At 45.5% G+C, this 25,363-nt stretch overlaps 2 protein-coding genes across 4 annotated transcripts; both read right to left on the bottom strand.

Moving 5' to 3' along the window:
• On the bottom strand, positions 1–19,800 carry LOC133072630 (GTPase IMAP family member 5-like). The gene is made up of 4 exons (XM_061166097.1): positions 19,713–19,800; positions 17,263–17,311; positions 3,968–4,016; positions 1–1,266 (listed from the first exon to the last, which is right to left on the bottom strand). Exons 2-4 carry the CDS (start codon positions 17,278–17,280, stop codon positions 380–382), a joined length of 954 nt encoding a protein of 317 aa, XP_061022080.1. The 5' UTR covers positions 17,281–17,311; positions 19,713–19,800; the 3' UTR covers positions 1–379.
• Positions 15,308–23,154, bottom strand: GIMAP1 (GTPase, IMAP family member 1). Of its 3 annotated transcripts, none has more exons than XM_061166101.1 (3): positions 23,031–23,154; positions 17,263–17,311; positions 15,308–16,312 (listed from the first exon to the last, which is right to left on the bottom strand). In XM_061166101.1, the coding sequence occupies exons 2-3, from the start codon at positions 17,303–17,305 to the stop codon at positions 15,450–15,452; spliced, it is 906 nt and encodes a 301-aa protein (XP_061022084.1). In that variant the 5' UTR covers positions 17,306–17,311; positions 23,031–23,154; the 3' UTR covers positions 15,308–15,449. The 3 variants fall into 3 exon arrangements, with proteins under 3 accessions (XP_061022084.1, XP_061022082.1, XP_061022083.1); XM_061166099.1 differs by lacking the exon at positions 23,031–23,154 and adding an exon at positions 19,713–19,800 and having other exon boundaries at positions 15,308–16,684; XM_061166100.1 differs by lacking the exon at positions 23,031–23,154 and adding an exon at positions 19,713–19,800.
• Between the last annotated feature and the right edge of the window lie 2,209 nt (positions 23,155–25,363).

Here is a 25,363-nt window from a genome sequence, read left to right as displayed (position 1 = left end):
TTTCTTGATGTTGTGGATTTAGTTTATTATTTGCCTTCACCATTTTTAACACAACAGAATGAGATTTTTTTTCCCCTTTGCATTTTATTTACCTAAAAAGCAACTGAAGAAAAGGGATGGTATGTCTGATGCAAGGAAGTGAAATTGAAAGTGAAATTATTTAAAAAGCAAATAAAGTTCCTGACCAATATAGATACATATCAGTTCAGTTCAGTCACTCAGTCGTGTCTGACTCTTTGCGATCCCATGAACCACAGCATGCCAGGCCTCCCTGTCCATCACCAACTCCCGGAGTTTACTCAAACTCATGTCCATTGAGTTGGTGATGTACTGACTCTGAAAAAAATGGAAGCTGACGGCAGATATCATCTGAAAATGCTCAACCTTGATGGGTACTAGACAAAATAATTACAATGGCAAGAAAAATAAAAAGGCATAGGACAAGAAGAACAAATATTTTGGCATGAGAAGTAATCCAGGCTTTGAGTCGGAGGAGCGCCTTGAAGGCACAGTTTCTCTCAGCCTCTTTCAGGCCTTCCTTTTGCTTTGCAACCTGCAGCCGTACCTTGTCCAGGTAGTGCCTGTAACCTTCTCCATGGGCGCCACCCCCCATCTGCTGGAGCATCTGTGCATCAAAGAAGAGCTCGTTGGTGAGGAAGGCACCCTGATGCTCCCGCTCCAGCCCCTCGATCACGGCCATTAGCTGGGCCAGCTGCTCTCTCTGCTCGTCCCCGGAGGCCCGGTTGTTGAAGGCGCAGTACCTCCGCCCACACTCCCGGACCAGGCTCCTCAGCCTGAGGTTGTCTGTGTTTGCCACGTACTCATCCAAGGATGCACCCGCCAAGTCCTCCTTGTGGGTGAAGAGGACGACCATGTATCTCTCGGCTCCCGCCCCAAAGACCTCCTTCACCCTGGTCACAGCCACCGCGTCCTGCTTGGTGAAGCGCCCCAGCTGGGTCACCAGCAGCAGCACGTGGGGCCCTGGCACTGACAGCAGATAGCAGGATCCAATGTTCTGGTACACCTCTTGACCCTGGGCCTCAGCCTCAAAGATGGGGGGCGTGTCCACCACCAGGATGCTCCTCCCATTCCACGTGCCTGTTGCCCTCTGACACTTCCTGGTCACCGACTGGGCCCCCAGCTTGGACTCAAACACGGGCTGGCAGAGGATGCTGTTCCCGGTGGCACTTCTCCCACTGCCTGTTTTCCCTACCAGGATGATCCTCAAGGAGGAGGAGGGTTCAAAGCCCTGATGTTCTATCCCGCCTGTAAAAAAAAAAGAATTTTCTTGTTTTACCATGGTAGTGATTCTTTTTTTTTTTTTCTTTAATTTTAAATTTTTATTTACTCTTGGAGCAGATAACGAGTTGGCTTAAAACTCAACATTCAAAAAACTAAGATCATGGCACCAGTCCCACCACTTTATGGCAAATCGATGGGGAAACAATGGAAACAATGAGAGACTTTATTTTCTTGGGCTCCAAAATCACTGCAGATGCTGACTTCAGCCAGGAAATTAAAAGATGTTTGCTCCTTGGAAGAAAAGCTATGACAAACCTAGAGAGTGTATTAAAAAGCAGAGACATGACTATGCCAACAAAGGTCTGTTTAGTCAAAACTATGGTTTTTCCAGTGGTGCTGTGTAGATGTGAGAGTTGGACCGTAAAGAAGGTTGAGCACCGAAGAATTGATGCTTTCAAACTGTGGTGTTGGAGAAGACTGTTGAGAGTCCCTTGGACTGCAAGGAGATCCAACCAGTCCATCCTAGAGGAGATCAGTCCTGGGTGTTCAGTGGAAGGACTGATGCTGAAGCTGAAACTCCAGTACTTTGGCCACCTGATGCGAAGAAGAGCTGACTCAGTAGAAAAGACCCTGATGTTGGGAAAGACTGAAGGCAGGAGGAGAAGAGGACAACAAAGGATGAGATGGTTGGGTGGCATCACGGACTCAGTGGATGTGAGTTTGAGTACACTCCAGGAGATGGTGAAGGACAGGGAAGCTTGGTGTGCTGCAGTCCATGGGGTTTCAGAGGAGGTCATGACTGAGCGACTGAACAACAAGATGACGAGCATTGTTGTTTCAGTTTCAGCAAAGTGATTCAGTCATACCTATATGTGTATCTATTCTTTTTCAAATTCTGTTCCTATTTAGATTATTTAGAATATTGAGCAGAGTTCTCTGTACCATACAATAGGTCTTTGTTGGTAAAGTTAGTGATTCTTAAGATTTTTCTGTCCCTGACCTTTCATGGTATCTCATGAAAGCTATGGACCTCTCTCTGCCAAACAGTGATATGAAAATTATACAAATGTTTGCATACAACTTTAGGTGGCTCTTGACTGGTAGGAAGCCTACATTGGGAGCCCAAGCTTGGACCCATAGCCAAGAGCTATGGAGGATGCTCCACTGCTACACTATGGAGGATGCTCCAAGGACTTCTTCAGGACCAACGAAAATACAGGTTTTTGGAAAGAAAAGTGGTCCTTTTCTTTTCCCCTGATGGTACTTAGGCCAGTTTCATGCTAATCTCAGGTGAAATTACAAGGAGGTGAGAATAAATCATAAATGAGAAAATATTATCAACTGCTTTTCACCCACCAGTTCCCAGGCACACAGACTGCTCATAACAATCATCTGAACCCTGGGGGTAAAGGAAGTCTCAGATGTTAGAGTCCCAGTGACCTCCCACGGAGGACCAGCTGAATGTCCCTGGGTTTCTGCTCTTAGGGTAGGGATTTGAATATTGGAAAGTGAGCCTACAGAAGGCTTGTGGTTGATGTCAGGGACAGATCTGACAAATGACCCTGGATGGGTGGCTGAAGAAGAGATAAGAACATTAGCAATATATATTTTCAAAAGATCATTGATGTGGCTGATAGAATTACAGGAAATTATAACATAAGTGGTGTTGGTGAGGGTCTCTCTGTACCAAGAGCTAAGTCTTCTAGGGATGAAGAGAGTGAGAATGCAAGCATTTCTGGAGTTCTTATAAACCCAAATGAATTAAGTTCATTCTAGGCTCCCAAAATCTGTTATTTTACTCCTTTTACTCTGTGCTGGTTCTGCCTTTCCTTAAGTATTCTGGATTTTTTTTTTTTTTTCAAACATGATTACTAAATCTCTGTGGGGGAACTTTGGGCTTCCCAGGTGGCACTAGTGGTAAAGAAGCAGCCTGCCAATACAGAAGATGCAAGAGACCCGGGTTTGATTCCTGGGTCAGGAAGATCCCCTGGGGGAACTCACTCCAGTATTCTTGCCTGGAAAATCCCATGGACAGAGGGGCTTGGTGAGCTACAGACCCAGAGGGTGGCCAAGAGTTGGACACAATTGAAGTGACTTAGCATGCACACATGGGGAAACTGCCCTCTTTTCAGCTGAGCACAGATAGGGAAAAACAATTTCACAATTTGGTTCCAAATTCCCTGATTTCTGACTTGAAGTTTTGTCGCCACATTTCCCATACATCACCGCGCAGGGCAGAGCTTCACACTTGGGTGTGTGGGCTGTGCTGATGGTAGGGAAGATAAACAACAAGATGAAAGTGAAAGTCACTCAGTTGTGTCCGACTCTTTGCGACCCCATGGAGTATACTGGGGTTCCCCTTGTGGCTCAGCTGGTAAAGAATCCGCCTGCATTGCAGGAGACCTGGGTTTGATCCCTGGGTTGGGAAGATCCCCTGGAGAAGGGAAAGGACTCTACAGTCCATGGAATTCCCCAGGCCAGAATAATGGAGTGGCTAGCTATGCCATTCTCCAGTGGATCTTCCCAACCGAGGGATTGAACCAACCTCTTCCTCATTGCAGGCGGATTCTTTACCAGCTGAGCCACCAGGGAAGCTCAAAGAACACGATAGCTACCTTTTTCTTCTGCAGTTTAAAATAATTGGGTTTCTCTTCTGTCTCAATATTTGAAGACAGTGATTTTCCCCTGGTGCCTAGAGAGCTTGAGAATTTGGAGAGTTTCTTACCTTCAGCCATGGTTCCGTATCTGCTCCTCTGAAGCCCTTCCATTCGCTTCTGGAATAAAAAGAAGAAAGGAATAAAGGCAAGTGTCCTTATAGGAGTTGGTAAGGCCTGAGAACACCTCCAATTCAGACAGCCAAAAACAATTATCGTTTCATGAGGCATTTCCATTGCTAACTTTCTAACCTCTATTTTGCTTTCAAATATTCATATATAACTTTAAGCAAGCCAGGTGATGCTAGATTATGTTAACACAGTGAACTCATGCTTGTTTCTCATTCTACAGGAAAGCAAGAAATGTTTGAGTACACATCAGCTGATTATCTCCTTTCAAGCAGAAAAGGCATGAAATAAAGAAAGCCTTCTTCTAGGAATGAGAAGCCGGACTTTTTATTATTTTATTATTATTATTATTAGAATCAAGGTAGGCAAACTTGCTAGGCTAGAGAATAAAAGTTGCCTTACTGTAAATGAATAGTGGTTTGTTTGAAGTACCGGGCATTTCCAGTCCCAGAAACTATACGTATCAGATGGACATCCCAGTGGCAAAGGGGAAAGTACAATGTAGTTCCCAGTGGGAGTGTGGAATTGGGGTCCAGGGCTCCTTTGAGGATAGATACGAGAGGGAGAAGGGGAAGAAGGCTGACATGGTCACCATCCTCCTCCTGCTGAGCAGCTGGAGGAAGAGAAACTGGTGCCCTGACTGAGGGACAGCAGCAACATTTGGGACAAATTCAGCATAAAGTCATTGCCTGTTCAGTTTTAAATCAAATGTCTTTAAATCAATAGCCACTTAAAAAAAAATCCTAGCTGATGTCACCAGAAATTGGCAAAACTATAGAGATAAAGGTTTCATTCAGTTGAGGCATGCTATTGTGTCATTCTTCTTGGTGCTAGAAAAGATAAGTGTGCATTAGAAAAGGCAAGCATGCAATATGCAACTATAATTAAGATGAACTCTGAGCCTGTATTTTATTTAGTCAATCTTAAAGATTATGCCGTCATGAAACAAACATTTTAAGGAGAGAAATACACAGAAAAATGAAATGAATGTCCACCATTTGCAGTGAACAAATCTCAGTATTTTGGCATTGTTATTGCTGCTATTCTGTTGGACTGAAAACATTAAAAGAGCATTACACATATAGCTCCATTTCTTTATTTTTTGACTCCTCCACTTCCCAGTCTCATTCTCACTCTTCCTTTCAGAGGTAATCAGTATTCTGAGATATTTATGTTTCTTTCTCAATTGTGTATTTACACTTGTACATACACATCAGTCTATAGTTAAGATATAGTACTTTTTGGTATTTTAATCTTTTATGCAAGTGACATTATTTATGTAACATTTATCCACTTCTTTCTTAACAAACATTTGGTGTTCCAAATACATCCTTGCTACTACCAAGAGTGCTGCAGAAGAGTCCTGCACACATCTTGTGCACGTGAGAATCTCTGGGATGGACAGCTTCCACCTGACTAGATGTTGCCAAGTTCGACTCCAGGAGACTTTTGCTCTCAGGCTGGCAGTAGTCACATGTGAGCATCCCTCAAATCTTCACTTATACTTGGTAATACTAGATTTTTAATTTTTTGGTTACCCTTTTGGGCATACATAAGAATGTCTTATGTTTTAATTGGCTTAAACTTGCATTTTATTGATTGACATTGAATTCAGAATGGGTTTCATAACTGATTTGCTTATTTAGGTTTATTCTGGTATTATTACCTTTTTTACATTTTTCTATTCATTCAGTCGAGATGCTTAGAAATGGTCCCCATTAGGGAAACCATCCCTTGTCACACTGTTAGAATATATTAAGATAACTTCCTACCTTTCCTTTTCCTCCAACACCCCTTTCCCTTCCTTCACCCCCAGAAGAGCATTTTCTTCACCACCTTTCCCCACATTCTGTCCTTGCCTCTGGTAAATTATACTCAAGATTTTGCTAAAACTGAACAAATTCTCTGACATCGTATCTACCTCAGATGAGATTTACTATATATTGGAATCAGTATATCAATGTGGTAAAAATGACGAAGATAGTGGTGACAATGTTGATGAACTTTACCATCATAAAGTTCTCTGTGCATTTATTTTAAGTTTTAAAGTTTCTTTTATGCCCATTATTTTAATTGTTCTTCAAAATTCCCTATGATGTGACCAAGATAGGTATTAAATTTTCCATTAAAGTATTGGGAAACTGAACCTTAACTGATCTGCCCATGATCACACAACTGCCATGAGGCTAAGAGCAAAAAATGACACATTTTGCCTGCATATTCTCTTAGATTTATCAGGGCAGAAAAGCGGTTATAAAGTCAACCAGCCTCTTGGAACATCACATACCATGTTGCCATCCCTGGTCAAGACAAAACTGAACCCAACAGGATGGAAGCTTACCCTAAAACCAACAAAGAGAAGTGTATTGCAAAATTTTGGGTGCATTTTTTAAAAAAAATTCAAACATAAAATTGCAGGGGGGAGAAGTTGCTCAGAATGGAAGGATTTCAGTTTTAAACGATCTGGTGTTTTTCTGTGGCTTGATGATCTGTGTGACCCAAATGGAGCTCTGTGGCTGCCACAAAACGCCATCAAATTTCTGGTTGGTGAGCAGAGGTGCAGCACCGTCCTCCTGAACCATCTTCTGAGTGAATCAGGTCGCCTGGGAGACACATCCCACTGAAGAATGGTTTTTTTTTTTTTTTTTTTTTTGGTGGATATTAATACATACCAAAGTGTCCAGAGACTAGTCAGAAAGGATACTGATGGAGATGCCTAAATGACAGGATATTAGAAGGACTGAATCAAGCCTAGGAAGACATCCAGAAGCATTGTAAACCTGAAGCAATGTGACATGTGTCCATCGCAGAACAGAGAAAAGTGGGGGAATGAAGAATGGAGGCAGATTTTTTTCTCCACAAAGAAAATCTTAATCCTCCCCAAACGGGATCAGGAATCATGATAGAGACAATGTGCAAGCAGAGATTATAAGGGTATTTGACAGGAACAGCAGGAGGATCTAACTTAGGGAGGAGGCTGAAGCAAATGAACATTATATACCTTCTGATCTTTAAATTGGGCGAATCTGACGTTATCTTGACAATACATTATTTTATCAAACCATGAGAAAGCGGGCTCTTTCATGTATGCTGTTTTAGGAAAGGTAAAAACATTTTTCATTTTCCTTATTCATGAGTCTCTCCTTCCCGGTGTGCCCTGGTCCCACTGTTTGCCAGCATCGCTGGTTTCACAGTTTAGCATCATAATTTCATAACACGGCGCTCACAGGGGGTTGACAGCAGACAAAGGGATGTTTCTTTTACACGCTGGGGTCTCTCTGCCATAGAATCAAGTTCTACATCGTGTCGCAAGAAACGTGTGGTGTCTCTGGGAGAGAATGGGGTGGTTTTCAGAAGATCAAGGTCTTGAAACAATGTCCACTGAGAGGTTTTGTTGGGAACATGTGACTCAGTGAGGGCACTCGTCCTGAGGAGCCCTAGGAATGGATTCCTGCGCCCTGACATCTCTGGGAGGTGGTGCTTGTCAGGGGTGGGCTGGGGGTGGTATTGGAGAAGTGAAGAAGCTAAAACTTAAGATGTTCGCTCTACCTACTTAGGGCAGCTTGTGAATTTCAGTTTTTCTCATCTGTCAAATGGAAGAGACTATTAGTGAAGCTCTATGAAACCCCGTGAAGCTTATGAAAATCAAAGGAACTAAGAAGTAGGACACGACACGGAAAAGATCGCAGCCCTGTGGAAAGTGATGGGCTGTGAACGCAGAGTGAGCGGTTCCCAAACCCGCTTCAGTCGCGCTGGGAACCCGCTGTTGTCCATAACGCTCTCCATCGGCGCCGGGTTTCACAGACGGGGGAGCCCAGAGGCATGGAACCGGTGTGAGGTCGCACCAGAAGTCAGTAGCCCTGACTCAACTGCTGGCTCCAGACGCCCTCCCCAGCCCCCGCTCCCCTCCTGCTTTGCTCCTCGCCGCCCCCCACCCCCCGCCTCCCCAGAACCCCGGGACCCCCCGCCAGGGTCCCCTTACCAGGCGCGGCGCTGCGGGCTGGGTGCGGGCGGGTCGGCGGGAGCGCGCGGCCGAAGGTTGCAGGGCACGACTGCAGGATAAGAAGGAAAGTGGGGCTGACGGAGGGCGCCCCCTGTCCCCTCCGGGCGGGGAGAAACTGCTGCCGCCGAAACCGAGAGCACTGGGTTCAGAGTGTGCGCCACTCCCCGCCCCCCAGCCTCCACCCCCCAGCCCCCACTGCACTCAGGGATGCTTCCTGTCGGAGACCGCGAGCGCCTCGCCCCTCTCATTTCCTCTTTAAGACATGAGAGAAGAAAAGAAGTGATGTTTGGGTTGTGAGAGAGCAAAATATGGACTCCCCTAACTCCCCGTCCCTCACCCCCTCGTTGCTAAAGCCCACTGGCTGCCTCCATGGGAGTGTTGGGTTTTGGCGGAGAACTTCTTTACCCTCTGTGCAAAGCTGGAGCAAGGTGCAGAACAGGATGGAATGGAACCCTCTTCCTTTCCAGAAACTTCTCAGAACTGGGAGTCAGAGAGCCACTGTCCTTGTCTTTTGCTTTTGGGGTTGGACTGTCTGTTCTTAGGGAGTGTGTGTGTGTGTGTGTGTGTGTGTGATTTTTGAGGAGTGGTAGGCAGTTCTTTTTGACTGTGTGGATCACAACAAACTCTGGAAAATTCTTCAAGAGATGAGAATACCAGACCATCGTATTTGTCTCCTGAAAACTGATGTTTTTGAATTGTGGTGCTGGTATGTGGGTCAAGAAGCAACAGTTAAAACTGGCCATGAAACAACTGACTGGTTCAAAATTGGGAAAGGAGTACATCAAGGCTGTATATTGTCACCCTGCTTATTTTACTTATACGCAGAATGTGCTGTGCTCATCTTCCAGGCGATCTTCCCAATCCAGGGACTGAGCCCAGCTCTCCCTCATTGCAGGTGGATTCTTTACCGTCTGAACCACCAGGGAAGCCCAAGGATACTGGCGTGGGTAACCTATCTCTTCTCTAGGGGAACTTCCTCAGCCAGGAATTGAACTGGTGTCTCCTGCGTTGCCATGGTAAAGAGTCTGCCTGCAATGTGGGAGACCCGCTTTCGATCCCTGGGTTGGGAAGATCCCCTGGAGAAGGGAATGGCAACCCACTCCAGTATTCTTGCCTGGAAAATCCCACGGATAGAGGAGCTTGGCGGACTACAGTTCACAGCACCGCGAAAAGTTTGACATGACTGAGCAACTTCACTTTCACTTTCTCTTGCATTGCTGGGTTGGATGAATCACAAGCTGGAATCAAGATTGCCAAGAGGAATATCAACAGCCTTAGATATGCAGATGATACCACTCTAATGGCACAAAGCCAAGAGGAGCTAAAGAGCCTCTTGATGAGGGTGAAAGAGGAGAGTGAAAAAGTTGGCTTCAAACTCAGCATTTAAAAAATTAAGATCATGGCATCCAGTCCCATCACTTCATGGCATATAGAAGGGGGAAAAGTAGAAGCAGTGACAGATATTATTTTCTTGGGCTCCAAAATCACTGCAGCCACAAAATTAAAGGATGCTTGCTTCTTGGAAGGAGAGCTATGACAAACCCAGACAGCGTATTAAAAAACAGAGACATCATTTTGTCATTAGAGGTTCATATAGTCAAAGCCATGGTTTTGCCAGTAGTCATATATGGATGCGAGAGTTGGACCATAAAGAAGGCTGAGCACTGAAAAATTGATGTTTATAAATTGTGGTGCTGCGGAAGACTCTTGAGAGTCCCTTGGACACCAAGGAGATCAAACCAGATAACCCTAAAGGAAATCAGTCCTGAATATTCATTGGAAGGACTGATGCTAAAGCTGAAGCTCCTATACTTTGGCCATTTGATGTTAAGAGCTGAGTCATTGGAAAAGACCCTGATGCTGGGAAAGATTGAAGGCAGGAGTAGAAGGGGATGACAGAGGATGAGATGGTTGGATGGGCATCACCGATTCAATGGACATGAGTCTGAGCAAGCTTGGGGAGTTGGTGATGGACAGGGAGGCCTGGCATGCTGCAGTCCATAGGGTCACAAAGAATTGGACATGACTGAGTGACTGAACTGAATTGAACTGAAACTTAATGGGGGTAAAGACTGAAACGAAATACAAAATAAGAATCGGGCCAAGAATAAGGTTGAATATAAGATATTCCTTCATAGCTCAGTTGGTAAAGAATCCGCCTGTAATGCAGGAGACCCCTGGTTTGATTCCTGGGTTGGGAAGATCCGCTGGAGAAGGGATAGGCTACCCACTCGAGTGGGTACCACATGGACTATACTGGGGTTTCTCTTGTGGCTCAGCTGGTAAAGAATCCACCTGCAATGCAGAAAACCTGGGTTTGATCTGTTAGGCAGTTGGAATAGGAAAAAGGAGTCCAGAATGGTGGTGGCTAAAATACTGGGAAGGGAAAACCCGAGAAAAAAAACAAAGGAAGGTCTGAGGACTGGAGTGAGGACCTCAGGTAGAACAAACAGCACTCCTGGCTAGCCCAATTTACATGGGTCAGGCCCAGGGGAGGAAAAAAACATAAAAAGAGGAGCCAAAGGGTGGGGGGAGTGGGGTGGGGTGGGGGGGTAGGGGGTCTCTCCCTCCCTCTCCCTCGCTCTCTCTCCCTCCCTCTTTCTCTCTCCCCCCTTTCTCTCTGTCTCTCTCTCGCTCTTTCTCCCTCCTTCTCTCCCCCTCTCTCTCTCTCCTCTTCGTGTCTTTTGGGTCAGCATGCCCTCACGCCTGGAGGATGTATTTTCCTTTATTTTCTAAATAAAACTGAGCTGTAACACGGAGCTGTGACACTGATCTGTCTGAGAGCTATAACACGGTCTCTCTGAGAGCTGAGACATAGTCTGTCAAAGGGCTTTAATGTCTGTTGCTTCACGTTTTTGTTGTGATGAGACAGAACCGGGGAAATTACACACTCCCCTGACAGATCCCTGGGTCGGGAAGATCCTCTGGAGAAGGGAAAACTACCCACTCTAGTATTCTGGCCTGGAGGATTCCATAGACTGAATAGTCCATGTGATCACAAAGAGTAGGACACGACCGAGTGATTTTCACTTTCACAAGATATAAAATAAAATAAAATACTACATTATTTTGGAAGATAACTACTTTAAAAGAAAAAGTAAAAGACAAATTTAGAAAAAAAAAAAAACTTAAAATATTTATTGCTGAAATAAGCAAGCACAAATCCAGTTCTCTAAGAAAAGGCATATATTACCACTATTAGATGAGGGCTCCAGGGCAGGAAAAAAAAGTCTTGGATCATAGTCCAGCTCTGGCTTCCCCAAGGACTTATAGGAGTTCCTCTTCTAAGGAATTCAGTCCACATGGTATTCTCTGGAAGAAGTAGTGGCATCTGTCCAGCCAGGCTGATAAATACTGAATATTGTGCATAATTATTGAATATTGTACAACACTGAATATGGTACAAGACTAGGTAAGAGGGTATGCATTGTTTGAAATCTGCTTGAAAACTCATCATGGCCAAAAACAACTCTTAGAAGTAAGCCAAAGATGAACCTCTCTGTGTAAAATGACAGCTGATCCAGGCAGTAGGGCATGGAAATCTGAAAGAAGCTTATCAACACACAAACAAGGAATTTTTATGCCTGAAGAGATAAAAGGTGAGAGGAGACCTATGTAAATGATATGAATATACATTCACTTAGAGCATTTTTGAGAAGTTATAGTGTTTTGATCCTGTGTCTGGTTAAGGAAGCTTTTTATATGACAGTAAGGAAAAATAATTTCAGGTTCTGATTTGCCACTTTTTGCCTTTAGTAGATCACTTGATTCTCAGTAGATCACTTTCCTCTGCAAATAAAAAGTTCTTAATGAATATTATCCTTCATACTTCATGAGGTAGCTTTTATAAAAAAATATTAAGCAATACATTTTTATAGTATTCTCTCTACAATTATGTTTTCTATTTTATGATCAATCTTGCATTATTTTGCTTTATTATCTATTTTGTATTACATGTGTATTATTAAATTATATATATTTAAACTTTTTTTGGCTGTGCTGTGTAGCATGTGGGATCTTAGTTCCCAGACCAAAGATTGAACCCATGCCCCCTGCAGTGGAAACAGGGAGTCTTAACCTCTGAGGTGCCAGGGAAGTTCTTACATTATTACACTTAAGAAACTAAAAATTGTGTCTTCCATTTACTTATGTGTCTGTGCTGTGCTGTGCTTAGTCATTCAGTCATCTGTGACTCTACAACCCTATGGACTGTAGCCTGCCAGGCTCCTCTGTCCATGAGGATTCTCTAGGCAAGAATGCTGGAGTGGGTTGCCAAGCCCTGCTCCAGGGGATCTTCCCAACCCAAGGATGGAACCCAGGTCTCCTGCATTGCAGGCAGATTCTTTACTGTCTGAGCCACCAGGGAAGTCCCACTTATGAGTCTATATAGTTCTAAATCTAAGAACTAGAAACTAGCAATATTTAAGAGAATAAGTACAACCTTGATTGTACTTTGTAAATATATTTGATGACTAATCATATGGACCTTTTATTACCACTAGCACCCAACTCTGTGGAGTAGAATAATGTGGAATAGTTATTATTACAAATACTAAATGTGGAGTATTCACAAGTGTGAAACTTATGTATTTGTGAGTATGAAATTTATTTATGAGGATTATTATTATGATGTTTCCTCTACACTTTTCATTTCTGTATCATATTCTTATGGAATTTAACCTACAAAGTGCTTTCTCTTGCATTAATTCATCATACATATTAAGATTAATTTTAATATATACATCTCAAGAAAAGATGAAGCCCCTTTGCCACAAAGTCTCTGAGCAAGTTCACAGGATGGGTTTTGGAACACAAGCCCTCTGCACATCTCCTGCTCTTTCTACTGTACCTCACAACGGTCCCACTGATACCCCAAACAGGGCATTTTACCCACAATGTCAAGCCTTCTTCTGATGCTATACATTTCTAGATGCTACAGTTTGCATGAGAATTTGACAATCCTAACACTCATATTTGGGGCTTCCCTGGTAGCTTAGATGGTAAAGAATCTGCCTGCAATGCATGATACTCGGGTTCAATTCCTGGGTCAGGAAGATCCCCTAGAGAAGGGAATACAACCCACTCCAGTATTCTTGCCAGGAGAATTCCATGGACAGATGAGGCTGGCAGGCTATAGTTCATCAGGTTGCAAAGAATCGCACAGAACTGAGCAGCTAACACTCATATTTATCTTAAAAATCGTATTTACATTTACAAACTAGACAAATAATAAGTAGTGACAGAAATTGGAGGGTATAGATGTACATTTGGATGTGAGAAAATGAAAAAATGAAAGAACAGCAGGTTAAATTCAGCCCTGTGGTAAGCATTCTTGGCCCACAGTGCATGCTCGTGCACATGTGGCCCTGGATGGGCAAGCTGCAGACACTGGCGGTCCCCGCTACCTCGGCCCTTTCCTGGGCGTCTCAGGTTGTAGAAGGATTTTCTCTCTGGCTGAGAGTCCTTGCATAGGCCCAGCAGGCAGCTAAAGAAGGAATTGATAATTTTTTTTTTCCAGCTAAACTTCACTGAGTCTAAGTCACTGCTCTCAGGCCCTCGACTGCACTCAGCCTTAAGGCCAGAGTCCATCCCGAGTCTCCCCCGAACTGAGATGACATTGAAGCGCATGCGCATAGCCTCCTGCTCCATGGAACTGGGAAGGCCCTAGGGTGCCTGCGCACAACCTCACTCCCCATCCCTGCCCCAATTCTCCTTCCGGCCTGCTCCCCGCCCCCCGCACATCACCCTCCCCCTTAGCACACCTGAGCCCTGATAGTCTTAGGGTATCTGTGTCCTCCCGCATTCACACCTCCTAACTAGGGCGTGGCTGATAGAAAGGCTTCCCTTTGAAGTGTTGTTTCAGAAATAAAGAAACGATAATGATAACGATTGTTTACACATCGTAAGGATGGCGTTCAAGGACTTAGGTGGGTTGACCCACCCCATGTAAAACCCCACAAGGGTGCAACCACACCTAACCTCGAGTTCTCTGTGGCTCTCTGCTGATGCACCTGCGGCTTCCTCTCTTCTCTGAGACAGGAACTTTATTATTACTTGCATAAAAATCTAGATAGATAACTACATTGAAGACATTGCATGTTATTTTCCCCAAATCTTACTTCATTTTGGACAGACATGAACCATTTTGGACAGACATAATACACGCTAGAAAATGGGAAATTGAGTTATTTTCAGTATAGTCACATTTAACTTCTTGGTTCTAAATCATTGTACTGGTAAATAAACTGATGTATGTGTGTGTGCTCAGTCGTGTTCAACTCTTTGCAACCCCATGGACTATAGCCCACCAGGCTCCTCTGTCCATGGGATTTTCCAGGCAAGAATCCTGGAGTGGGTTGCCAGTTCCTGCTCCAGGGGATCTTCCTGACCCAGGGATCGATTACCCAGCTCCTGAGTCTCCTGCATTGCTAGGTGGATTCTTTTTGTGGCTCAGCTGATAAAGAATCTGCCTGCTATGCGGGAGACCTGGGTTCAATCCCTGGGTTGGGAAGATCCCCTGGAGAAGGGAAAGGCTGCCCACTCCAGTATTCTGGCCTGGAGAATTCCATGGACTGTATAGTCCCTGGGGTTGCAAAGAGTTAGACAGGACTGAGTGACTTTCATTTTCAGTGTCACCTGGAAATAAACATTAAGATGTTTGATTGTGACTTCTCTTTCCTTGATGATAATAAAAATCTGCAAGGATCATTGAAGGGAGATAACTACCTTTAAGAACTAGAAAATATCAAGAAGAGTCTGTATAGGCTATGGTCTGAATGTTTATGTCCACCCCCTCCCCCCTCAACATTCACAGGTTGAAAACCTAGTCTGGAGAGGAGGGCATTAGGAGGTGGTGTCATTGGGAGGGTCTTAGGTCAGGAGGGCAGATTCCTCCTGTTTGGAATTAGTGCCTTGTTATAATAGATTGTTCTAATTGAGTGTGAGGGCACAGTCAGAAGCTGACATTCTTCAGTCTCAGAGAAGACTCTCCCCTAAACCCGACCATGATCGTGGACTTCCAGCCTCCAGAACTGTGAGGAATAAATGTCTGTCGTTTTAAAGCCACCCAGACTCTCTCTCTCTGTGTTTAAAATAGCAGTCCAAAGAAAGCAAGGCAGTGTCTAAACAAACAAACCAGCAAACAGACACACACTAGCTCAAAATAAAAAGAGTGGGTTTTCCCTTTGCTAGGAATCCGTTTTCTACCGAAAACTGCCAGTCATTTTACGATTTCTCACAGACGACCAATATATCAAGATAACTAAACGCATTTTAAGGATGTTTTGAAGTGGTACAACTTTATTTAAAAATTATGTGCTGGGGTAAACATGAAATTTCTGAAAACTCTGATTCCTTTGAAATCCCCCTTCAGATCCAAGTGTTCAGGTCCTTTCTTGCCAGGTGACCTGCGAGACTGAAGGTCACACCGTCACGGCCTCGGGCCGGCGCCTGCAGAGCAGGTACAGCAGGAACAGGGCGCCCAGCAGGGCGGCCAGGCCCAGCTTACACCGGGTCCCCGGCGCCGCCTTGGGCCACCGCCACAGCCCGGCCAGAGGCCCCCGCCCCGGCCACGTCGGCGCGCGGGCGGCCAGTCGCTCCGCCACCCTGCGCAGCCTCTCCTCGGGGCTCAGCCCGCCCAGGGTCTGCACCAGGCGGTACACGTCGTTGGTGTAGGGGGCCCCGCCGTGGTCCCGCACCAGCTCCTCCACCAGCCCCATCAGCTCGCCGACCTGCGCCTCGCGCTCCCCGTCGGCCGCTCGGTTGTCGAAGGCGCAGCAGCGGCCCCCGCACTCGGCCACCAGCTCCCGGAGGGCGCGGTTGTCCGTGTCGCGCACGTACTGCTGCAGCGAGCCCCGCGCCAGGTCCTCCCTGCGGGTGAAGACCACGACGGCGCGCGCCGCGATGCCCGCCCCGAAGAGCGCCTTCACCCCGCGCCAGGCCCGCAGGTCCTGGGCGGTGAAGCGGCCGAGCTGGGTCACCAGGAGCACGGCGTGGGGCCCCGGGGCCGACAGCAGGTAGCAGCGGGCTCTCTCCTCAAAGCCCGGGTCTGCCTGGGCGACCTCGGGGCTGAAGAGGTCGGGGGTGTCGAGGATTTCCACGTCCCACGAGGCCCAGCGGCAGCTCCCCGTGGCACAGGCCTGGGTCACCGCCGTGGCCGCGAGCCTGGAGAGGAAGTGCTTCCGCTGGAGGATGCTGTTGCCCGTGGCGCTCTTCCCGGTCCCCGACCTCCCAACCAGGAGGAGGCGCAGCCTGCGCTCCTGCGGGGCGGACCTGAACTGGAAACCTGTGGGCACCGGTGGTCTGTAAGCTTCGGAACCTGAGAGCGACATGTCCCGGTCCCCAGGTCTCCTGGACGCCTTGCGAGCGAAGGAGAACAGAGCGCTTCCACGGTTGTGTTTGGGGTCAGACCTTTACTGAGTGACCTGGTGTGAGATTTGGGCACTCCAAGGGGGTCTCTACCCGTCTATTTCTCCTGTCTTTGGCGTCACACGTGCACCTGTAGGTGCTCCAGCAGCTGCTGAACGTTTCTCTAGAGGATGCCTTTGTAATACACGCCATTACTTCGTCTGATATGATCTGTCATCCAGGCTGTGCAAAGCTGGTCCGCATTGACAATTTCAGGAGCCTCTGTCTTATTTTCTCTGATTCCGTCCCACTGGAGAAAGGGGTGGGGCAGTGGGCCCAGCCGGGAGGGCTATCTGGAGTCCCCTAGCCGGGGTTTAAATCATAGACCTGTCCTCTACCAACGCTGTAACACTGGGGAACTGCTTAATCTAAGTGTTAAACCTCTTTTGCACAAACGGAATCAATACTGTAGCGCTGTCCTCATAGGCTGTTGGGAGGATAAGACCAGGCCATCTCTCTTCCCTCCCTCCTCCTCCTCTCCTCCTCTCTCTTAAAACTGTTGTCTAATAACCTCCATCCGTGTTCCCTAACACCTTCTACCTGGTGAATCATGTTCCTTCTAATACAGGATCTGATGCCCTCTATGTCCCTTTCTGTTTATTCATTTTACTTTGGGAGCAGAGCTGCAGGTTAGTCAAGGAACTTAATATCTCACAGCAGGGCGGGGGTAAAGATTCAGGTGAAGTGCCAGTCCCAGGCCTCTTGCTGCTTCACACCAGCATCAAGACACCTCTGGGCTTCTCTCTGTTCAGTCTTGAATTAGCCCATCCCCCTACTACCTAGAGCTCACTCCTGGGGGCAAACACTCATTGTGAGACGTGTTCTTACCATAGGCATTTTCTTCATCTCTTGGCATCTTCCGTCCTCCCATGATTACCTGAAAGAATCCCAGACACAATTTGTTCATTCACTCATTCATCAAATAGATGTAACTGCCTACAGTGTCAGGTCAAGTCCAAAATGCTGGTGACCCCACTGTGAGGTCATAGTTCCTGCCCTCCTCTGAGCATTGGAGTTTAGGGAAGACATTGGAGGAGCCTGGTCTGGGTTGGGATGATGCTGTGAGAACACCTGGTGAGCTTGGCTTTGTCTTCTCAGGGCCCTCAAATGCAAAGAGCAAAGGGGAGATGATAACACTTAATCCCATCCATGCCAATGAGTAAACTTTAGATGTTAATTTCTTCAGGTAATTCTGTGTCAGGTGGTGCTAATGGTGAAGAATCCGCCTGCCAAAGCAGGAGATGCAAGAGATGTGGGTTTGATCTCTAGGTCAAGAAGATCCCCTGGAGAAGGAAATGGCAACGCACTCCAGTATTCTTGCCTGAAAAATTCCTTGACAGAGGATGTTGGCAGTTTGCAGTCCAAAGGGTCAGAAAACATCAGACATGACTAAGAGACTGAGTACCTATGTCAGTGATATAAGCTGTTGAAAACAAGACTTCCCAGGAGTTTCAGCATCAAGGGTGGTGATGGAGGGTGGGCTTTGGAAAACCCCAAGAACAAGACTTTGCTCACTGACAGAGGATCTACCTTATGGTGGCTGGCCTGTGGAACAAGCAAGAAGAAAATTGGAAAACAGATGTATTTCCCAAACTCATCTGGAGAGTTTCTGCTCTTAGATAACCACATAGTTTGGCTTCTCCTTATGTATCTAAATATGGGGAGACTGGGATGCTCCCCTCCAACTCTTTATGTTCTGGCCCTTGAGGCTGAGGCTTCTCAAAGTACAATGATTACACCCACTCAAACATCATTTAATACAATTAAACATTTTTTGATCGTTTGCCTGATCACGCAAGCTTCTGAACATGAGCCCTCAGTCCCTGCTTAGTCTACTTCTCCAGCCTCATTTCCAATGAATCCCACCTCGCCTGCTCCATCTTCACCCCTGCCCCCACTCAGCCACTCCAGACACAGGAGATTTCAGTGCCCTTTGCCAACCCACCTCGTGCTTTCCCTCCCAGGACCCTTCATCCACCCCACATTTCTGCCTGAATCTTGTCTATACTCCAACATCCATTTCAAATTCTACCTCCTTACGTCACCCACCTCTTTCCTGCAGGTAACTGTATTCAACCCCATTTGGCACCAACAGGGAAGGAAAAGTAAAGGGAGAGGCTGGGTGAATAACCCCTCTCTGGCCAAAGGACTCAGAGGGCAAGTTTGTCTAGAACCCAAGCCGAAGCTCTTTGTTTTTTTGCCATCACTCTCCTGCTACCCCATGCAAAGCTTTCAGTAAAGTTTACCCTGGGACAAATCACATGATATGATTAGTTATTTTGTCTAGGCATCAACAAACTCTCATAATTGACATCAGAGCAGAAATGAAGAAAGAGCCACAATATTCAAACCCTAAAGAAGACTAGCTAAAGCAAGAGGTCCTCACCAAAGATGGAAATGAGAAAGTGTGATGCAGGGAATCCACAGAACTCTCAAGTAGGTCACTGGGATTTCCAGATAGTTTGAAATGTGGGTTAAAATCATTTAAAATAAATTTTAAGAAGGAGATAAACTCTTCCTGAAATCTGGGGTGATAAATAGCTCTTTATTGTAAAGCATGTTGAATTCCTGTATTCTGAATACTCTGAAAATTCAAAATTTGTTTAACTCAGTGCCTCTCAAATATGTTGTTTTTCAAAACTACTTGAATGTTCTTTAAAAATGTCGATTCTGGGGGGACCATGCTCAGAAATTCTGATTCATGAATCTGATGTATCTGATATTATCAGTCCACACATCAGAGTTTGGAAATGAGCCGTTTATTCAGATCCCTTCATTGTACAGATGAGGAAACTGAGGTGTTCCTACAGCAGGGGTGGGAGAGACTTGAATTAGGGAGCCAACGTGTCAGGGGTCAGGAGGACGAGGGGTTGAAGACCTGGTTCCTAACCTCTTTAGTCTCTTGAGGGTCCCTTACTGTGGACAGAGGGGAGAGGGGGAATCTGGGGTGGGGTTGAATTCTGATGATTTCCTGTCTCAGCACACTATAACTTGCTCTGAAGTTAGATTGCTTTGGGGCCACAGAAAAGATCTTTTGCCTGTGCTGAACATGCAATTTGAGCAATGTTGAATGCATTTTAAAATGCATTTTACTCCTAGACATAGTTCCAATACAGACTTTTCTTATTGTATGGGGGAAGTGTGGAAGGAGACAGACATGTGTGCTCTCCAGACTGGGGACCATGCTCATAAGCCTTTTTTGACCTTCTTCTATTGGAAACTTTGAACATCTTCACAAATCCGGACGCCCCATCTTAATGGGTCTGGCTCTTACTCACCCGAAAGGTAGGTGCCTGGTGGAGCCCGGGTGCTCAGACAGTAAATGCTCTCAGAACCATGTTCCTTCTTGTTGGTTGTAGCTCCTGCTCCCTGCGGGGCTTGCCTTTCCTGGTGACAGGCTCTCACTGGTGATCCAAGAAGGCCCTCATCTTTGCTTTCCCTTTGGTTTTGAGTGTGGTGGGCTGTTTTCTTTCACTCTGCATAGAGGAAGTCTTTGAGACTCACAGCTCCTGTGAGCCCAGAGGGAGGGTTAGGTGGTGGTGATGATTTAAAGAGACAGGAACATTCAATGTAGGCTTAAAGTATTTATCTTACAAAACCTCTCCCCTGTTGTGACTAATCTTCTGTGTTCTTCAGCAGGGCCCTGCCCACTGCCCCACCATACCAAATATCTTGTTGTAGGACCCCAAGGTCTGGGTCTCCTTCTAGAACTGCTTAGTGATCTAATCTTCAGTTACTTTTTACCATGTAGGCATTTTCCCCATATAGAAGAAGTCCAGGGTGCTTTCTGCTCCAGAACAAAGAACATGATAGCTTTTCTCAACAGCTGACCATTGATTAGACATCCCTATGGCTGGTGCCCCTCTAGGGTCCAGTCTGTCAGCAAAATCCAGAAGCAGAGTTTTATCTGAGAAAGGATGTCTTCTCAGCTATGAAAGGACTTGAAGCTAGCCGATGTATTGAGGATGAGGATGAATTGTTGTTGCTCTTTAGTCGCTCAATCATGTCAGACTCTTTGTGACCCCATGGGCTTAGCCTGCCAGGCTCCTCTGTCCATGGGATTCTCTAGGAAAGAATATTGGAGTGGGGTGCTATTTCCTCCTCCAGGAGATCTTCCCAACCCAGGGATCAAGCCTGTGTCTTCTGCATTGGCAGGTGGATTCTTCACTGCCAAGCCACCATATGTTTACACTGTTCCTATGTTAGCATTATGTAGAGGCTTCATCTGGTCATTTGTGTTGGTATCACTGATTCTAGTTATTCTGCCTTCTCTCATGAGGGTCATGAGAGTAAAGTCAATAAAAGACCCAGTGGTGTGGTGAACAGGTACCAAAGGACTGGCCCTAAAACTGGTCAGGCCACCAATCCAACTCAAGCTTTTTAGAGTTGACGGTTGCTGGATGTGGGAAAGATGACTGTCCTGAGCCCTAATCTGCTGGCTGGGATCTGATATTTCATCTTTCTTTCCAGCCCATTTTTTCAGGTAGGAAAGAGACCCAAGGTCAACTGTTTTCCATTCTTTTTTTTTTTTTCCAGGTACAGTGTCTCTTGAAAGACTGACACCCCTATTTTTTCCATTCAGCATTACTGAAGCCCGGAGTCTCTCATTCTCCCACTAGACTAGCGGGGCCAGGACTAGTGTGAGGAAAGTTTGGTGTCCAGAACACAGAGTTGAAGGAGACACACTGCCAAGGCCTCTCAAGTGCCAATACTACAGGTTAATGACCCCAGGAGTGAGTATTTCCTTAAGACTGAGGTGAATATGGCTTCTTACTGGCTTCACCCTAGTCCGAACCATGTAGACCAGTGTTGACTAAGTCTTTGCTACCCAACATATACCTTTCAGGAAGATGCTTCCAGTGTTTCTTTGGCAACTCCTTGCCTTTCAGTGTTCTCATGTGTGCATGTGGAGTCTTCCTTCACCACCTGTGACTTTGCCTGGAGTTTACCTGGTTATGAGAGGGTGCTTGTAGCTCTACATCCTTCTTACATTTTCCCACCTCCCTTTTATGTGTGTTGTTTGCTGCATCCTTGGAGTTTTCCTAATTATCTAATGAGCTCATCAGTCATAAAGACTGTGTTTATTTTAATAAATTCTAGTTGAATTTAACAGGAAGATGTTAAATGTAAAATACTGCAAATGCAAAATGCAAAATACTAGGTCCACTCTTGTCTGAAACATAAGCCTCTAGCATGCTTCAGTGCTGACTGGGATTGGACACAAGGGATAAAATCTAGCTGAGCCTCTTTCGATGCACATAAAATAGACTATTGATGTGTGTGTCTGTGTGTGATTATTGAGCGTGAGTGGTTGTGTCAGAGAAATAAGCCATATGTCCATTTACCATCTTTGGAGGATAAAACCATAGCACAGAGTTAAAGACATGTGATCTCAGAAACTTTACAGCTCACTTGTTAATTTACTATACCTTGTAGAAATTTTATTGCCATTTTTGCTATATTCAGAAGAAATAGTGATGGTATAAAGAAGAAAAAGAGTTTTCAGGAGCATGAAACTGGCTTTAGATAGAGACTTGCAAATGAGAGGAATTTTATGTTTATAACTTTCAGAAGGTTTTGGTATTATATTTCAAAACAAACAAGGAAATTTTAAATCATTTGATTCATTAACAAATAGGATGAGGTTAAGATCTAAACAGTTCACAGAATCTCAAACATTTAGTGATATCAGACACTGACTATCCCGGGCAGGCAACTGTAACTCACCCAGGATATGACAGTGAATGAAGAGGCAGTGATCAGTAACTATGACACAAGAGTCTTGCATTCCAGTCTACTGGCCTTTCTAAAAATCATCACTAATTGTTTGGGTATGACTAACAGTAAACTACAGAATAAACTGCACATACTAAAGGGTAAGCGGCAAAAGAAATCGCATGTCCTGTGCAATACACAAAATAACTGAAGGAGCAATGCGGCAGACACCTGAGCACACAATGCAATACACAGCGCTGTTTGGAGTAGGGCTTTTCTCAGGCAATTTGCTTTGGCCATGATTGTACCACGTCTCTGAATTTCCATGTATTTTATAAAGCTCCCTTTGAAATCCTGCAGTCTTTGCTCTGACTGTACAGGCCCACATTCTGACTGTGTTAGAAGGTTATACAACCTGTTAGTGTAGTGGTCACCCCTTTCCACTGTCACCAGGCTTTCAACCAAGTCCATGAACTCCTTCACGTGGTCATCCCTGGTGCTCCCTGTAGTGCGGTTGTCAAAGGCACACACTCACCCCCCACACGCTGCCACCAGCTCACTTAGGGCTCTGTTGTCTGAGCCTTGGATATAATCCCTCAGGAAGCCTCCCTCGAGGTCTTCCTTGCGGATGAAGATGACAACTGTGTGCCTCATGGCACCCTCGCCGAAGATCTCCTTCACCCCCTGAACAGCCTGCTGGTCCTCCGTGGTGAATCGGCCCAGTTTTGTCACCAGGAGCAACACGTGGGGTCCTGGGGCAGAGAGCAGGTAACAGCTCTGCACCTCTTGGTTCAGGGAGTCAGAGGGGTCCTTCCCACAAAACATATCTTGTGTGTCAATAACCACCACCCCGCTCTCTCCCCAGCTACCCCGACTCTCACTGCAAGTCTGCGTCAAGGACCGGACACTCAGCCTGGACTCAAATGCTGGCTTCACGAGGATGCTGTTCCCTGTTGCACTTTTGCTGGTTCCTGTTCCGCCCACCAGAATGATTCTCAGCTCTGATCCTCTGGCACAGTGAGCTGGGTGATTCTTTGTATAAGGTCCTGCTAAGAGCAAGTTTACTTAGAAGAGAAAGACAAATACCACGTGATATCGCTTATATGTGGAATCAAAAAAAAAAAAAAAGGATACAGATGAACTCACTTACAAATAGTGGGCTTCCCTGATGGCCCAATGTAGAGGATGCAGGTTCAATCCCTGGTCAGGGAACTAAGATCCCACATGCTGCAGGGCAACTAAGACCATGCGCTGCAAGAAGAGAAGATTATGCACCTAGCAAAGCATTGAAGAGTCCCATGTGCCACAACAAACCCAATGCAGCATAAATAAATCATAAAAACCAGACATGGACTCACAGACATAGAAAACAAACTTCTGGTTACTAAAAGGGAAAGGGGCAGGGGAGGGATAAATTATGAGTTTGGGATTAAAATATACACATTACTACATATAAAATAACAAACAAGGACTACTGTAGAGCACAGGGAACTTATACTCAATATCTGGTAATAATCTGTAATGTAAAAGAATCTAAAGAGAATATATTTGTGTGTGTGTGTATACCTAAATCACTTCGTTGCATACCTGAAACTAACACAGCATTGTAAATCAACTATATTTCAATTAAAAAAAAAAAAACAAGGTGAAAAAAGAGCCAGCTTACTTTGTTATTACCATACTGTCATGCCAATGGAATATTTTTAATGATAAGAAAATATCTGGGAGAAGATACTCTCGTATTTATAAAGTAGAAGCTGACTCTATTATCAAATAAGATAATGATTTTAAAGCATCTAGCTTTCTCTAGGTCTGTAGGGCATTGTCATATTGGATACAAGAAAATTGGGGGATGAGATAGAATTAGAAATGTATATCGTCATTCAAAGTTTGTCTATATCACTCTGTTCTGGCCCCCTAAAAGGCAAATTTTTTGAAGATCAGAAATGTGTAGCCAAGATGGTGGTTCCATCTCCAGGTGGGTAAGTAACCTCCCTGTTCCAGGGCCAGAGATGATTCCTCTGACCTTGGCTGGGCAAAGGTGTGGTCATGACCACCAGTGAAATGATTGGACCAAGGAAATCGAAATGAACAGTGCAAAGTTATTCTCTCTGATGAAGAAACAGTTGCTGGCTCATATTGTGATTCTAGAGGATAGCATGCTTTTTATACAAACTAGGCACAGAATAGGGCTTCCCTGATAGCTCAGTTGGTAAAGAATCTGCCTGCAATGCGGGAGACCTGGGTTTGATCCCTAGGTTGGAAAGATCCCCTGGAGAAGGGAAAGGCTACCCACTCCAGTATTCTGGCCTGGAGAATACTATGGACCATGCAGTCCATGAGCGACTTTCACTTTCACTTAAGGCACAGAGTAGGACAGAAATGGCATGCACAGGAGGTCACTTACTCGCCAGAGGGACTGCCTTCATTTTGGCTCATGGCTGTTCCTGAGGGACAGAGAGACCAGAGTTCAATTAAAAAAATGATCATTTTTGAGTTACAACACATGAAAGAACCTTATATTTCATGAGCATGTTCACAACCATGCCTCAGTTGTCTGCACAAAGCTGAGGAGGTGGGTGGAAAGAATTACGATTGCTAGTTTACAGAGAAATGTAGTCACTTGCTCAGAGTTCACTCAGTGAGTCAGAAGATTGGGTTCGTTTGTGGCCCCACTGGCTGCTTCTCACCCCCATGCCCACTTCTCCTCTAGGGTCCCTCTTCCCTGGGGGGCCCCCCGCCCCCTCTCTTGCTTTCCTGGGTTTCTTTTCTAGGTCTGCTGTGCTTGTCCTAGGTTGAGTCCTCTTTCCTTCCCTCCTCCCCACCTGCGTTCTCCACCTCCCCGCCAAACCCCTGCCCTCACTGAGACTCTTGCTGAGAGACTCAGTGAATTAAAAACTTGACTTGGGAAAGTGCACTCTTCTTTAAACCAGAAATGCACTTAATTTGTTCTGTTAGTTACTTGAATTTTCCTCTTCCCACAAGAAGCCTTGCCATTTACTTCCCTTTCCTATGCAGAGCGGAGTATCTTAAAAACTGGCAACCTGTACCAAGCGACATGGCACAGAAAACTCGTGTGTTGATGAGCAAATTCTTCCCAGTCAGCCCTTTTGTGTAATGTCCTCTTTGCCACTCCTGGGTAAACTAAATTCCAAGAAGATTACAGGTCCTGTAAACTGGCCTCACTTAAGCCAAATGTCATCACTCTGTTTCC

This window comes from Dama dama, chromosome 18, assembly GCF_033118175.1.
Source record: "Dama dama isolate Ldn47 chromosome 18, ASM3311817v1, whole genome shotgun sequence".
Taxonomy (NCBI): Eukaryota; Metazoa; Chordata; class Mammalia; order Artiodactyla; family Cervidae; genus Dama; species Dama dama.
This window is presented reverse-complemented; position numbering and strand designations above follow the sequence as displayed.